This window comes from Somniosus microcephalus, chromosome 18, assembly GCF_052327205.1.
Source record: "Somniosus microcephalus isolate GS21.2 chromosome 18, FLI_Smic_1.0, whole genome shotgun sequence".
Taxonomy (NCBI): domain Eukaryota; kingdom Metazoa; phylum Chordata; class Chondrichthyes; order Squaliformes; family Somniosidae; genus Somniosus; species Somniosus microcephalus.
The window spans coordinates 41,323,762-41,340,123 of record NC_141004.1 but is presented as its reverse complement, the minus strand read 5'-3'; the positions used below and the strand labels follow the sequence as shown (position 1 = coordinate 41,340,123).

Sequence of the window (16,362 nt, the reverse complement as noted above, 5' to 3'; positions counted from 1 at the left end):
TTTCTGTTGACGGTGTCTCCTCCGTTTGATCTCGGTGGCTGCTGGGAGTCCAGAAATCATGGAGCTAATATGTAAATAGGTTAATTGCATGTAATGTGAATTAGGAGATTGTACAAAAAATCTTTTTAAAATATTAAAAGGCTGCTGGCAGCAGAAAAATAAATCTGGGAAGTGTCTACAATTAAGATATTTCAGGTAAAGGTTGTACATTATGAAACGTTCAGAATATTTGTAGAAACTGAAGTAACTTGCATTTATATCCACTGTCACTAATTCTTTAAACTGGTCATCGTTTACATGAGTTTTGAGCTTGAGCAAAGTAGTGAGGATGGAGCTCTTTTTTATTGTAGAGTACGGAGGGATCGGAGCATAGGATCACACTAGGTGGTAATAAAGGGGACATATATTTAGGATTTGTACTGAAAGCATAAAGTGGGAGATGGGGAGGATTTAAAAAATTGAAACATTCATTAGAATATTGAATACATTGCCAGAAGTGATTATTGAAGAAATCAATCACAACATTTAAAGGTTACAGGAAAATGGGATTCGAGCAGATGTTGGAACTTGACTGATGGGCACAGTGGGTAAATGGTTTCCTTTGCTGAAACTTCAATGATTAATAATCTTATTGTCCAGACTTACAATAAAGTCACCCATACAGCATCATGTTGCTTAGATATTGGTATTAAACGTTGGGTTATTGATGGGGACACCAAGTTGCATGGCATTAGTGAAAGAAAATCTTGGTGTTCATAAAACCTATTGATCCTAGTTAGTAAGGAAAGTTGACATTAAACTGTCTAATTTCCTAATTTACTGAATTTTTGTGTGTGGTTCTTTGTACATATTGAAGCAAAAATTCAAGTGTTAAGATTAGTAGTTAGCTATTGGTTTGAGTAGTTTGTTCTGTGCTAGACAAAATAAAAATGGTATTATGTTGTTTGAGCTTTGCCTGTAACAAACTGGTTGTGTTTTCTGGTGTCCTCATTTCACAGTGTGATACATTTTATGGAAAATGTTGGTTCTTTGTGCAGAGCATAATTGATGCATTTCAAATGCGATTGAAGACGATGGAAGAAAATCACAGTACCCTTTTTCCTAAGTTAAATACTCTTTTATCCTAGGTTCTGTTGGTCAGCAGCAGTCGTCACCCAGACAGATGGATTGTGCCAGGAGGTGGCATGGAGCCTGACGAGGAACCGAGTGTGGCAGCTGTCCGAGAAGTCTGTGAAGAAGTATGTACAGAGCACTCATTTGTTCTGTGTTCTTAAACTTCACTATCAACTAATTTAAAAACGATTTAATTGTTAATCAGACTTCTGTTGAAGTTAGTTAACTTGTGCCAGTCAGAGCTTCTTCCTTCAATCTGCATCAGTTTAATTGAAATGGCTTTGTGCAAATTTGGCTGAAGTATAAGTTCCAATCTCTCTTACTTTTGGCTGATAGTTGCACAATACTTAATTCCAGAGGCAGCCATTGGCAAAATATTTAATTATTAATTGCAACTATTTTCCACAAACCATTAAAATAAGCCCATGCACCCAGTCTGGAGAATTGTGAGAATAGCAATCCTTTAGCATGATTTTAACCTGGGGTATTCCTCATTATATAATATTCCCATCATGTATAAAGGACACTCCTCCTGATGGTTCATTTGCCATTCTAAATCTTCAAGTGTTCCTGTAATTGTTGTTGTACATCAAGCATTTATCAAGTTTTATTTGTCTCTAATTTCACGGTGCCATCAACATTCTTAAACAGATGCTCCAAATGTCGACGTGCAAATTGTAACTTGAAAGTCATAACAGCCACTTTGAAAAGCTTTACCCTGTCACAAAGTCCGGCATTATGTACGTGAAAGTTAATTTGCTGGTTTGAGTTTCCACTGCTGAAATATGATGCTATGTACTGCATCAGCCTAATGATCTGATAAATCAGCTGAGTTGGCACAAACCTAGTAGGGTACTGACTTCAGGCAAGGATTTGATTTGCTCTCCAGACCTTCCTCTACAGTTTTCATTCCCTGGTACTGAGAACAATAATAAGTCTTTGCAGCAAATGTCTTGTGAAATTGACCCAAGTGAGTTTTAGAAGCACCAGTTCCACTTGGGTTCTAGTTTAATGTGGATGTTGTCACTGGTTTCTCTAGGACTTGCTCTACAGATGTAAGATTCTTTTAGGTGCAGTCCAGCTTGGGCTGTGTGGTTATGTTGCCATGTGTGTTTCCTCTTGCTGAAGGAGGTCTTGTTGGATAACCATGGCCACAAATGTGCAACATACCCCTTTGTGTCAGAACATGTGTAACTCTATGTGGAGTGAAACTTGAGTATTTGGACAGGCATATCTCCTGTCCGGTTGTACGTGTAGTAGTGTCGGACACAGCTCCGTTAGCTAATTCTTCTGTTGTCTACCAAGTTCAGGACAAATTTAGGTAATTGCATCTGCATGGTAAGGAGCTTATTTCTCAGGAAGACAAGGAATTAAAATGGCTAGACTTCATGGGGCATAAGATGCATTTCAGAAACCAGTAGAGCTGTAACGCTATAGATGCTTGTTTTGAAGGGACTAACCAACTGGGCTATCTATTAAACTTCTAGTTGAATTTTCTCAAGTCTGGTGGAATAGTCTACCCTGATCATGCCTAGATCTGGGCGTGAATCTGATGGATAAAGTTGGCATTTTATATCCCATGGCCATTAAAGCGTACTAGTACACAGGAAACAGCAAGAGTTTAATTTTGAGGGATTTGTGGTCCCATGTTCTACATCGATGGTATTTTAAAAAAATATTTAAGTATAAATTTTGAATGGTCACTCTGTTGTGTGTTATCTAATTAGCATCCCTGGACCTCACGAGAACTCATTTCCTTATGTCTATTTGTTCATAGCACAGAAATTTTCTCAGATGCCATATTCAGTCGAAAATCTACCAGCACAGCATATTCCCTTTCTAACTTCTGTTGACACTCAGGAATTTTACCAGGTGTGTTTCTGTGGTTGCTACTTCCTTGAGGCTTAACATCTGTAAATATAACCCTAGCTGTCAGTGAGTTGGAATTTTCAGTAAATCTAGAGAAATCCTGACCAGATGCTTTGTAGGATCTTAATTTTATATAGATCACTCACTAGTAAGGAGCTATCTGGTGACACACTGGGCAAGAGGATGATTGTGGTTTCGAGTTCATGCCTGATGTACCCTCAAGTTGTAAGACTGCTTTGAGCTATGAGGCTCTCCAGGACTGGACCTATTTGAGAACGTCACTAGCCTGCAGACGCAATGGACCCGAACTTGCTGAGAACCTGTGCCATAGAATTAACGACATGTGCCATTATTTAAATGTAAAAGTTTCAGGAAATAATGGAGTAAGTGAGTTATGCCATTAGTTGCGTTGTGCCATAATTTGCTGGGACATTTGCGCTGATAGCCTCGCCCAAGCCAAATGTCTTTGACGCTCATCCCTTCATTGTAGTCAATGCTGATCGTGTATTTGCTGGATTTACTCTAGTTTTTACGGCGCAGCCACTTGGATTGAAAAATAATGGCATGTGTGACCTGGTATTGGTATAAATGATGGTCCTCATGTGACTCAGCCTGGGAAGCCAACAAAGGGACCATTAAAGCTGTGGGGCCTCACCCCTGCAGTCTTGAGTTTTTTTTCTAATTCGCTTAGTTTGGCAGTCTTCCATCCAGAGTCCTGTTGGTGTCTGAAGGCACTTAATTTCAGGACCCCCACCCCCTGCCAGCTCTTTCTATGCAATAAGGGGAAAGCATTGAAAATTCCCATTCACTTGGTATTCCTCTGTTCTTGATTATAATGGAAGACAATCCGAGGGAGGAGGCATGGTGCTTGAGGACCATGTCTGGAGACTGAACCGAAGTCTCTACTACCACCCACCGATCTCCCCCCCCCCCCCCCCCCCCCCCACCCCCGACACTGTATACAGGGAGCCAATGTAATTTGCGCACTGCCTGAGGATTGTGTGTGTGCAGACTGCACTTTAAGGAAACAATTCGCCACCTCTGAAATGCTCAATGAAGATCTGAAGGGTCTTGTCGCTGGCAATGAAGGTGACGACGGCCTCAATTTCTACTGGTCCTGGTTCCTTCCAGTAAGGCTCTAACATCAGCCAAGGAACAGTGAGGACCTGCATTCAACAGGTGACCGATTCCTCTTCCTCAGGGCATCTGACTTCATTAAATGAAACATGTCCCTTACATAGCAAAGAGATGGGTTCATCAACTTCCACAGGCTTGCTGGTGCTCAGCATTTCGACCACCTCCCTTCACACCACCTGGTTCATGGGGTCCCCAACAGTTGGCCTCCCAGGTGCTTGACCTCATCCAATAGGTCCTCGTCTTCAAAGTTCTGCGACCTTTTCTTTGCACCTTCTTGTGACACATCTATGGAAAAGGAGATGTGCACACACTGGAAAATACTTCATGCAGCATTTTAAACTTTTTTCATTGAAATTAATTTTTTAAAGTTGATTTTCAGAAGTTCAGCTGTTACCTCCCAGTACCAAGCCTCAATCTGAATTATGATGTCTGTTCTCAGCTTTCTATAGTGCTGTATGGCTTGGTCTGTGGGGTAAGCCATTGGCTGCACCGTGAATGCTGTGCTTAATTTGTCATTGATCTCGCTGTGCCGTAACCATATTGATTTTTCCAGCACTTTATGGCGTATAGTGCAAGATGAATGGAGAGTGAAAATGTCCGATTGACGGCACAAGTTGTACATCACGCCATTCCAGCAAATGCGGGCCCAATATTTCAACATTGAACTAACTGAGGAAAGTATGGTTTTCAGGCATCCTTCAGGTGTTCATCCCTAGTGGATCTCACGATAGCACTAAAAGGACCTCATTTCTTAACTCGTGGCCAAATTTAGCATCACTGACTACCTTGAACACTCACTAATTATGGGAAAAAATTTGCATCTTCAGTTTTAAGTCATGCTCATGTTTGCCAAGAAAGCTGTTTCTAACCAGCATACAGCACCAAGTGCAAAAGGTTTGATGTCAAAACAGACCTACCAATTTTGAGGACTTTCACCGCCAATTAGAAACTGATTTCCATCAATGTCAGTTAACAGCTGACCACCCACCTTGGGCAGAAGGATTCGAAGAGGATTCTAATTTGCTAAAAGAAGGCTAGACTCCTCTCCTCTTTCTTTCCCCAAATGACATCCTATGTGACTGTCACCATGGTAAACTATTCCTACTCATCCTTCTAGACCTGTCTGCAGCCTTTGACGTGGTTGACCACACCATCCTCCTCCGATGCCTCTGTTCCATTGTCCAACTGGGTGGGACTGCCCCTCGCCTGGTTCCATTCCTATCTATCCAGTCGGTAGCCAGAGAATCACCTACAATGGCTCTCTTCCCGCCTGCTTCCGCATCGTTTCCTCTGAAGTACCCCAAGGATCTATCCTTGGCCCCCTCTTATTTCTCCTCTACATCATCCGAAACACAACAGGTTCCACATATACACTGACCACCACCTCTCTCTTGACCTCTCCACTGTCTCTAATTTTTGACGATGCTTGTCCAACATCCAGTATGGATGAGCAAAATTTTGTTCAAATAAACATTGGTCCCTGCCACAAACTCCGTTTCCTAGCTACCGACTCCATCCCTCTCCCTGGCCACTATCTGAAGCTGAACCAAACTGTTCACAAGTGTGGCGTCCTATTTGACGCTGAGCTTCTGACCCATACCCTCTCCAAGACTGCCTACTTCCATCTCTAACATTGCCCGTCTGCACCCCTGCCTCAGCTCAACATCTGCTGAAACCCTCACCCATGCCTCGTTACCTCCTAGACTTGACTATTCCAATGTTTTCCAGCCCAGCCTCCCACCTCCACCCTCTAAACTTGAACTCATCCAAAACGCTGCTGCTCGTATCCTAACTCGCCTCTGTCCTCGCTGACCTACATTAGCGCCTGGTCTGACAGTGCCTTGATGTTAAAATTCTCATCCTTGTTTTCAAATCCCTCCAAGTCCTCGCCCCTCCCTATCTCTGCAGCCTCTTACAACCCTCCGAGATCTCTCCAATTCTGGCTTCTTGCGCACCCCAGATTTCTTCGCTCCACCATTGATGGAGCTTAGGCAGCTGAAGGCATGGCTAAGTTCTGGAATTCCTTCCATAAACCTCCGCTCCTTTAGAACACTCCTTAAAACCTACTTCTTTGACCGAGCTTTTGGTCACTTGTCCTAATATCTCCGTATGTGGCTCAGTGTCAACATTTGTTTGATAATCACTCCTTTGAAACGCCGTGGGACATTTTGCTATGTTAAAGGCACTATACAAATGCAAGTTGTTGGAGGAATATTTGAATATATTTGTACATCTTAAACAATTACGATTGCAGGCTCCCATTGTAATGTCAAGGTGCCTTGGTGGCTGAATATTATAAACATTTTAACTAACAAATTATTTTTGAAGTATCTGAAAATGTAGCAGCCAATTTTCACACCGCAGTGTTCCATACTCGGCAATGGGATAAATCAGTTTTAATTCATCTGTTTCCGCTGGTGTTGGTTGAGGGACGAATGTTGACCAGGGCACAAAGACACCAAGAGAACTCTCCCCTACTGCTCTTTGAATAGAGCCATGGAATCTTTTACATCCACCTGTACGGACAGATAAGGCCCCAAATTCAAGTTTCATCTATAAGACAGCACCTTTGGCAATGCACCACTTTCTCAGCGTTGCACTGAAGTGTCAGACTAGATTATATGCTCAAGTTCTGCCGCGGGGCTTGAACGCACAACCTTCTGACTCAAAGGAAAGAATGCCGAGACTTGGCAAGGTCCAGAGGATGCTCCTTTGATTCCTGTAGGGCAGAATCAATGTTGGGATTGATTTGCAATGTAGTAATCAGGGCTTTGGTGTTTAAAGTCTTACCTGTGATCTCTGTTCTCCTGAGAGTAGCAAAATCATGGCCTTATGGGATATTGATGAAGTATTCCTTAAAATAACATTCAACCATAAGATTGTTTAGAATGGCTGATTGGAAGTCAGGGATGGATGATTAATTTGTAGTTTTAGAGCTATTCCACCTGTAAATCCTGTGTGATGCCATCCTGTACTATGGGCCATAGAAACATAGAAGATAGGAGCAGGAGTAGGCCATTCGGCCCCTCGAGCCTGTTCTGTCATTCAGTGAGATCATGGCTGATCATCCAAATTCAGTTCCCTGTCCCTGCTTTCTCCCCATATCCCTTGATCCTTTTAGCCTTAAGAAATATATCTAATTCTTTCTTGAATATATTTAATGAATTTGCCTCAACTGCCTTGTGTGGTAGAGAATTCCACAGGTTCACCACTCTCTGGGTGAAGAAATTCCTCCATGTCAGTCCTAAATGGCTTACTCCTTAGACTGTGACCCCTGGTTCTGGATCCCCTGCCATCGGGAACATCCTTCCTGCATCTAGTCTGTCTAGTCCTGTTAGAATTTTATAAGTTTCAATGAAATCCCCTCTCATTCTTCTAAACTCTAGCAAATATAAGCCCAATTGACCATCCCAGGTATCACTCTGGTGAATCTTTGCACACTCTCCATGGCAAGAACATCCATGCCTCTCTACCCCACCTAGAATATTTTAGGTGGGGGGAGGGGCAAGGTCCATAGTACAGGATACCATCAAGCTGAAGAGAATGGGAAAGAAGATGAGATAAATCAAAAGTATTGATTAGATGACTCCAAGCTTGTGTTTAAAAGCCTATGATAAGAGGAAGGGAAGACCGAGGGATAAGGAATTCCATTTTTGAGGTCCAGCCAAGAATGAGTTTAAGCAGGAGATGGTCGTGAGTTCCAATGCATGTAGGAAGACCACTGTAGGATGGCATACTTGGGCATAGAAGAAACGAGAGGAGAGTTCAGAGCAGCGCTGATCATAGCATTTTGATAAAATAGAGCCCAGAAAGATAATGGGGGAAAAGAGAGCAAGTTGAGTGAGCGAGTCCCTATCAAACAATAGGTGCTAGAACATTTCTGCAGATAACGGAGCATTGTCAACAGTACCATGTCCTTTGCAGACAGTTGAGATATTGATGGGAAAAGAAGTGTTCGATGTAAAAAAGGAAATTTAGCTCTTTGGAAGAAGTATTAGGAAAGCTGGAGATTTGGAACTTCTATTTGAGATCAGGAGACAGTAAAGACACAATTTTCAGCAGGACGAACGATGGAGTTAAATGTTCCAGCTTTTGGTTGCACTTGCAGTTTTGAAAGGAACAAGATTTTCATTGCTGCTTGAATTACCTGTGGAAAATAGATGTAACGCAGTTGTTCTTGTTGAACGTCTGAAAATACGTGGTATTTATTAGCAGGATTGACAGAATCTAGGGTGCTAAAACTGGGGAAGAGGATCACTGCCAAGAAAATAAAATGAGCCATGGAGACAAAGAAATTTTTTTTTTTTTTTTTTTTAAGTGGAGAGGGAAAAAATGAACCTGGCCCAGTTGATGTGAAATACTCCCTGATGTGCGGTCCTTGAATTTTGGTTGCTAGCACAAACGAAAAAACCACAAGTGTTCAATAGGTTAGATATCTCAGCAACAGCACTATACTTATGCAGCCAAGCAGACTCCAGAATAGAAACTGGTTTAGGCCAGTGCGGATTATGTGCAGCTTGGTGGTCAGTGCGCAGCACATGGTTCATTGATGTGAAAGAATGTTGCTTGCAGCTTCCATGGAGAACTTGGATATTCTAAACCGCGAAACTTCCGTTTGTTTTTTCTAGTTATTTCACCCATTCACTAGCACAAACTATAAAATTCTTTGGCACTAGTCTAATTTGGTTGCTCTGGTACAATCTGTCATTAAGATCCATGACATTTTGCACGTATGATTTGAAAATATGAAGCCAATGAGCTTCTAGTTCAAGGGTTTATGTAAAAACAGAAGAAGTTATTTTGAAGGGCTTATTGGCCTTGCCTATCTGCTGATCATTAGATTTTCATGAATTCAAGTGAGGCTCTTTTGAGGACTGCCTCTGTATAATGGATTGGAGAGCTTTTGCTTAAACAAAAAGGCTAATGGAATTGCAGAGCTCTGCACAGTCACTGATTTAGCAGTATTGTCATTGAATGTAAAAATGTGCAGATGCAAGCAAAAAACGGATGAAAAAGAAATTATACATGTACAAAATACATGTAATATAACTTTTTAAATGCATATTTGTTGAGATTTTATCAACTGATTGCTACACAGCAGCCAAAGTAGACTGTCGAAGGACAGACGGCTTGCCAGCAGCAGAGGCCACTTCTCCACTCGAGCTTCTGGTGCCAACTATAGTATAATTGGCAATTTTACAAACTGGCAGGATTATATCTGCCACATCTATTCTGCTTAATGCTAAACAAGCTTTTGGTTGCAAAGTTATTCTCATTCACTGATTTCAAAGAGGCACTGAATAGCCATGAACATGTTGCTTACAGTGCAGATGTGTAGCAAAACTTGACTATGGGAAATAGTATCAATGATACAGATTTCGAAGTCTTTGATAGTATAGTTGATATCAGCTGATTTGTTCTATTTGTGGCATTATTCCACGAACTTGGTGTTAGGTCAAAAGCAAAATAGTTAAAGGTGCTGTGCATAATGACACAGCTTGTGGTTATATAGTGCCTTTCATGACTTTGGGACATCCCAAAACTCCTCACAGCCAATGAAGTATTTTGAAGTGTCACTGTTGCAATGTAGGGAAATGTGGCAGCCAATTTGCACACAGCAAGGTCCCACAAACAGCAACGAGATAAATGACCGGATAATTTGTTTTTGATTGTTAATTGAGGGATAAATGTTGGCCAGAATAATGAGAAAACTGCCCTGCTCTTCGCATAGTGCCATAGTATATTGGTTTAATGTTACGTTGGATGGTTTAACATTGCATCGGAAAGATTCCCTCAGTACTGTATTGAAGTGTCAGTCTAAATTGAGCGCTCCAGTCTCGAGTGGGTCTTGAACCCATGATCTTCTGACTCCAAGGCGATAGTGCTACTGAGACAAGGCTGACATCTTCAACAAAATCCTTGATTATGATAATGAAACTCATTTCCACCAAGGTGTATTAATTTAATGTAACCAATGTCAGTTGCAGAAATTTAATTGTTTAAACTTTTTAAACATATCGTCAAGTTCACTAATGATCCTATTTCAAAATAAAAGTAATATTCCATAGATTGAAGTAACTGAAGTGGACATTTCTGTCATGCAGCAACATCGGCAGATCCTTGGTAAAGCAGGAATTCTGGCCACTAGTCTGGAAGATCCCCATTCCAAACCTCGGTCAGGGGCATTTGCATTTGGCGCTATTCGTAATCCTCCATTAGTGAGGGTGGGGCAATATGATAGTGGTATCTTGCCACAACATTAACGGAACTGCCATTGTATGCCAGCTGAAGATACCCCAAAATGAACACCATTTTCTCAATTGCAACTTGCTGCTTTCCTAAAAGCACGAATTGGGTAACCGACACCGTACACACTCGTGGGCTCCACTTATGCCAGGATTTAATCCTGACACGATATGTAAACCTGCATTATACGGGCATGCTAAGTGTTGGGACTTAGAGGATCAACTGTTGGGAATTCCAGCAAATGGTGTCATTCTGCTAGTCCCATGATTTCTGCATGGAGGTGGGGGGGGGGTGTTAGCAAGAAGTGCCTGCCCCCACTCCTGGTGGAAATTGTGAGTGCACAAAGTGGAGATTTAGTGCAACCAGTTCCTACCCTGGATTCCAACCCACCCAGATAACAGTAGCTTTGCATTGCGAGGGCCAAGGAATTTTGGGGCTGCTTTTTACATTTACATTGGTGTCTGTGTTCGTTAAGCCAGCAAATGCTACTAGCAAGGAATAGTTTTTTTAAGGAACTTAGATAGTGAAATAGTACCCTTCTCAATTTCATGCAGCTACTATTTGTGCAAGAAACTCTGTTGCAGTATGATACTTGACTTCAATCTGTTGGACAGTTGAGAACTTTTTTTTACTGCGCCAGAATTGTGCTCCATGGCAAGTTGTGGTTTTTGCTATTTACATAATATGAGACCTCTTTCCAAGTCCTCAACATTGCATGTAAAATCTGTGCGCCTGAGCTCGGCTTTAAGTTGAAAGATCAAGGAATGCCTGAAGTGGTACCCATGCCAGCCAGGTTAGTGGGAGCAAATTTCTGAAAGGATTCTCCTGTTCACACTGTTTCTCCGGGGTTTCTGCGGCTCTTCCAGATGAGTGGGAGAACCCCTGCTGAAATTCCACCCTCCCCCGGTATATCATTGTGCTCTGAATTTTCAGTGGCTTAGGGTGATGTAGATCTCAAGTTCTGCACAACAGAGAAAAATTGACCAAGTCTATCAACAAAACTAAAAAAACTAATGAGACAGCGAAGATAAAAATTAATGCAGCAAAGAGAAACAAACATTTTTTCAAAGGTAAAATTAGCATGAACTTGATAGTTAGGTTAGCCATACTCATAAGTACAGTCCCCATCGCTTAAAACATCCACATTTAAAATGGGGAGTCACTTTTATATCGGCCAAAAAGCGATAACCATTAGCCATTTGCATTGTCAGTTTCAAAGTCGCCGGTTATAGTCTCTTAAGTGCTCCATTTATTTTGGGCAGGAACAGCTGTGCTTACACGTTAGTTTGCACCTCATGGTCTTGATCTACAACATTGTTATATTCTTGTGAATTATACACATTTTCATGAACAACAGAATGCCTTGAATTGTTGTCTTGGCCCCTGGATCAAAGGCATCTGCATCTGCAGTAGGCTAGGGAAACAATTTATCAACTTGCATGACATTATATTACTTTCTGAAAAGAAATCCCCGCTTCCAGGTAGTTATCATATTCCCTTGTTTGCTCTGTTTCTTTTATTTTATTCAAATTTGTACCTGTCTTCAACTTTCATGCACAAACATTTTTGTTCCGCCCATTAGCCCTTCCAATTTTCTGCGCAGCTTTTATCGCATGTCTGTAAAATAGATTAACTTTGCCCCACATAGTTCTGAAGCTGTGCATTTGCAAATCTTCAATAGATTGGCAAACAAATCCAAATACATTAGCCCTTTTGAATACTCAGTTTATGAAGCTTGCAGCTCCACAGGTGCCCTTCTACAGCTAATAAACTAGGTCAGATACATAATTAATTGTAACATAAATTTATGCAAGAACATTGTTTCCTCAACCACCGTTTTTCATATTACAGTACTGAGACTGGTATAGGCATAATGAGGTGCAACTGGTGATGACCAAGAACAGATGAGTGTCAAATTTGAGGGGTAGTTACTGGCAGCACATGACTGAAAAATTATATTGGTATTAATGGGCAAGTCACACATTTTCCATAAACTGACACATATTTCAGCAACTTTGATTCAACAAGTGATGCATTTGAGATTCTGAATATAAGGGATAGAGTGAAAAATGATGACACTTTGTTGTTGGCCTTCTATGTACACTTTTTGGATTGATAGAGAATGTTGAGGTGGATCTACAGAAGCTGTTATTTTGGCACAAACATGGTAGCACATTTTTGGTGGTGCTCTGGTCATAATCTGGCTGCACAGCCACATTTCTGTTATAAAGGGTGGACTGGCATGGAGTGAGCTTTAATCAAATATGCTGGCATACATGACTCTAGATTGTATTTAGTTGAGAAAGATGCGTTTCAGCTACGACAACAATTACTTGCATTTATATAGTGCCTTTAAAGTAGTAAAAAAAAACAATGTGCTTCATAGGAGCGTTATCAAACAAATTTTGACACTGAACCACGTGATATTAGGACAGATGACCAAAAGTTTGGTTAGAAGTAGGTTTTAAGGAGCATCTTAAAGGAAGAGAGGCAGTGAGCTTTAGGGAGGGAATTCCAGAGCTTGGGCGTAGGCAGCTGAAGGCACGGCTGCCAATGATGGAGCGATTAAAATAGGGGATGTGCAAGAAGCCAGAATTAGAGGAACGCAGAGATAGAAAACACAGGAAAAAAAGAGGAAAAAAAATAGGAGCAGGAGTAGGCCATTCAGCCCTTCGAGCCTGCTCTGCCATTCAATATGATCATGGCTGATCCTCTATCTCAATACCATATTCCCGCTCTCTCCCCATATCCCTTGATGCCTTTTTTGTCTAGAAATCAATCTATCTATCTATCTATCTATCTATCTCCTCAAATATATTCAGTGACTTGGCCTCCACAGCCTTCTGTGGTAGAGAATTCCACAGGTTCACCACCCTCTGAGTGAAGAAATTTCTCCTCATCTCAGTCCTAAATGTCCTACCCCATATCCTGAGACTGTGACCCCTCATTCTAGACCCCACCTCCAGGGGAAACATCCTCCCTGCATCCAGTCTGTCTAGCCCTGTCAGAATTTTATACGTTTCAATGAAATCTCCTCTCATTCTTCTAAACTCTAGTGAATACAGGCCTAGTCGACCCAGCCTCTCCTCGTATGACAGTCCTGCCATCCCAGGAATCAGTCTGGTGAATCTTTGCTGCACTCCCTCTATGGCAAGTATATCCTTTCTTGGGTAAGGAGACCAAAACTGCACAAGTACTCCAGGTGTGGTCTCACCAAGGCCCTGTATAACTGTAGTAAGAGATCCTTGTTCCTGTACTCAAATCCTCTTGCAATGAAGGCCAACATACCATTTGCCTTCCTAACTGCTTGCTGCACCTGCATGTTTGCTTTCAGTGACTGGTGTACAAGGACACCCAGGTCCCTTTGTACATCAACATTTCCCAATCTATCACCATTTAAATAATACTCTGCCTTTCTGTTTTTCCTACCGAAGTGGATAACGTCACATTTATCCACGTTATACTGCATCTGCCATGTATTTGCCCACTCACTCAACTTGTCTAATTTGCCTTGAAGCCTCTTTCCATCCTCCTCACAACTCACAATCCCACCTAGTTTCATGTCGTCAGCAAACTTGGAAATACTACATTTGGTTCCCTCATCCAAATCATTGATATATATTGTGAATAACTGGGGCCCAAGCACTGATCCCTGCGGTACCCGACTAGTCACCGCCTGTCACCCCGAAAAAAAGAACCATTTACAGGAAACTTCGTGATATCCGGGACCGGCGTGATGCCGATCTATCAAAACTTCCGGATAGACCAGCGCTAATGTTAAAGGATACGGAGGTTTTCATCTCCGTATCTGACAACAAACACTGTTGCTTAGCAACAGCTTGTAAACACTCAGCCTGTACCTTGGAAGCGTCTCTGAAGCTGTTGCTAAGCTACAGAGACGCTTTCCAGAGCCTGACTGTTTTTAAAAAAAAAAAAAAAAATGCTAGGAGAAGAAAAAAAACCTAACCAAAACGGCGGCTAATTTCTGCCGTTAGATCGAGGTTTCCGGACATACAACCTCCGGATAAACCAAAGTTTCCTGTATTCCTACTCTGTTTCCTGTCTGTTACCCAATTTTCAATCCATGCCAGTATATTACCCCCAATCCCATGTGCTTTAATTTTGTACACTAACCTCTTATGTGGGACTTTATCAAAGGCCTTCTGAAAATCCAAATACACCACATCCACTGGTTCTCCCTTATCTATTCTACCAGTTACATCCTCATCTGAGGGTTGTAGGGCTGGAGGAGGTTACAGAGATGGGGAGGAGCGTGGCCCTGGAGGGATTGGAAAACGAGGACGAGAATTTTAAAATTTTGGTGTTGCCAGACCGGGAGCCAATGTAGGTCAGCGAGCACGGGTGATGGGTGAACGGGACTTGGTGCGAGTTAGGACACGGGGCAGTGAGCACGGGTGATGGGTGAACGGGACTTGGTGCGCGTTAGGACACGGGGCAGTGAGCACGGGTGATGGGTGAACGGGACTTGGTGCGAGTTAGGACACAGGTCAGCGAGCACAGGGGGTGATGGGTGAACGGGACTTGGTGCGAGTTAGGACACAGGTCAGCGAGCACGGGGTGATGGGTGAACGGGACTTGGTGCGAGTTAGGACACGGGCAGCGAGCACGGGTGATGGGTGAATGGGATTTGGTGCGAGTTAGGACACGGGGCAGTGAGCATGGGTGAATGGGACTTGGTGCGTGTTAGGACACGGGGCAGTGAGCACAGGTGATGGGTGAATGGGACTTGGTGCGAGTTAGGACACGGGGCAGCGAGCACGGGTGATGGGTGAACGGGACTTGGTGCGAGTTAGGACACGGGGCAGTGAGCACGGGTGCTGGGTGAACGGGACTCGGTGCGAGTTAGGACACGGGGCAGTGAGCACGGGGTGATGGGTGAACGGGACTTGGTGTGAGTTAGGACACGGGGCAGTGAGCACGGGTGCTGGGTGAACGGGACTCGGTGCGAGTTAGGACACGGGGCAGTGAGCACGGGTGATGGGTGAACGGGACTTGGTGCGAGTTAGGACATGGGGCAGTGAGCACGGGTGCTGGGTGAACGGGACTCGGTGCGAGTTAGGACATGGGGCAGTGAGCACGGGTGATGGGTGAATGGGACTTGGTGCGAGTGAGCACGGGGTGATGGGTGAACGGGACTTGGTGCGAGTTAGGACACGGGGCAGTGAGCACGGGGTGATGGGTGAACGGGACTGGGTGCGAGTTAGGACACAGGTCAGCGAGCATGGGTGATTGGTGAACGGGACTCGGTGCGAGTTAGGACACGGGGCAGCAGAGTTTTGGATGAGCTCAAGTTTATGGAGGGTGGAAGATCAGAGGCCAGCTAGGAGAGCAGTGGAATATTAATAGTTAATAAAAGCATGGATGAGGGTTTCAGCAGCGGATGAAGGCATGGCCAGAAACGGGGCGATGTTACGGAGATGAACGTAGGCGGTGTTGGTGATGGAGCGGATATGTGGCCGGAAGCTCATCTCGGTCAAATACGACAACATGGTTGCAAGCGAGATGGTTCAACTTCATACAGTGGCCAGGGAGAGGGCTGGAGTCGGGGGCTGGGGAGCGGAGTTTGTGGTGGGGACCAAAGACGGTGGCTTCAGTCTTCCCAATATTTAATTGCAGGATATTTCTGCTCTTCCATTGCTGGATGCCAGACAAGCAGTGTGATAAATCCGAGACAGGAAGGGTCAAGAGAGGTGGCGGTGAGGTAGAGCTGGTTTCATCAGTGTACATGTGGAACTACTACTAAATGTGAACTACTTCACTAAGCAGATATAAACTTTGTTGAACATCAAAATATCTAAGTGACAATGTTGCGTTTTCTTGAAGATTGACTTCTACCAGTTTTCCTAACCTATTCACTTTTTACCTGAATATAGAAATATTGACATCCAACCAAGGAGCTTGATGTTTATAACTGAAGAATGTTTGCAAGCTGACTCTGGGGGTTGATGTAACGACACAATCATTCCTGTTCATTAT

The 16,362-nt window shown here is 43.1% G+C and overlaps 1 protein-coding gene across 1 annotated transcript in view; it reads left to right on the top strand.

Moving 5' to 3' along the window:
• LOC147105238 (diphosphoinositol polyphosphate phosphohydrolase 1) overlaps positions 1-16,362 on the top strand; it is a 78,377-nt gene that overhangs the window by 39,910 nt on the left and 22,105 nt on the right. Inside the window, exon 2 of the mRNA XM_086011393.1 lies at positions 1,128-1,238. Coding sequence (XP_085867519.1) covers positions 1,128-1,238 — 111 coding nt within the window. The remainder of the gene's footprint in view (positions 1-1,127; positions 1,239-16,362) is intronic.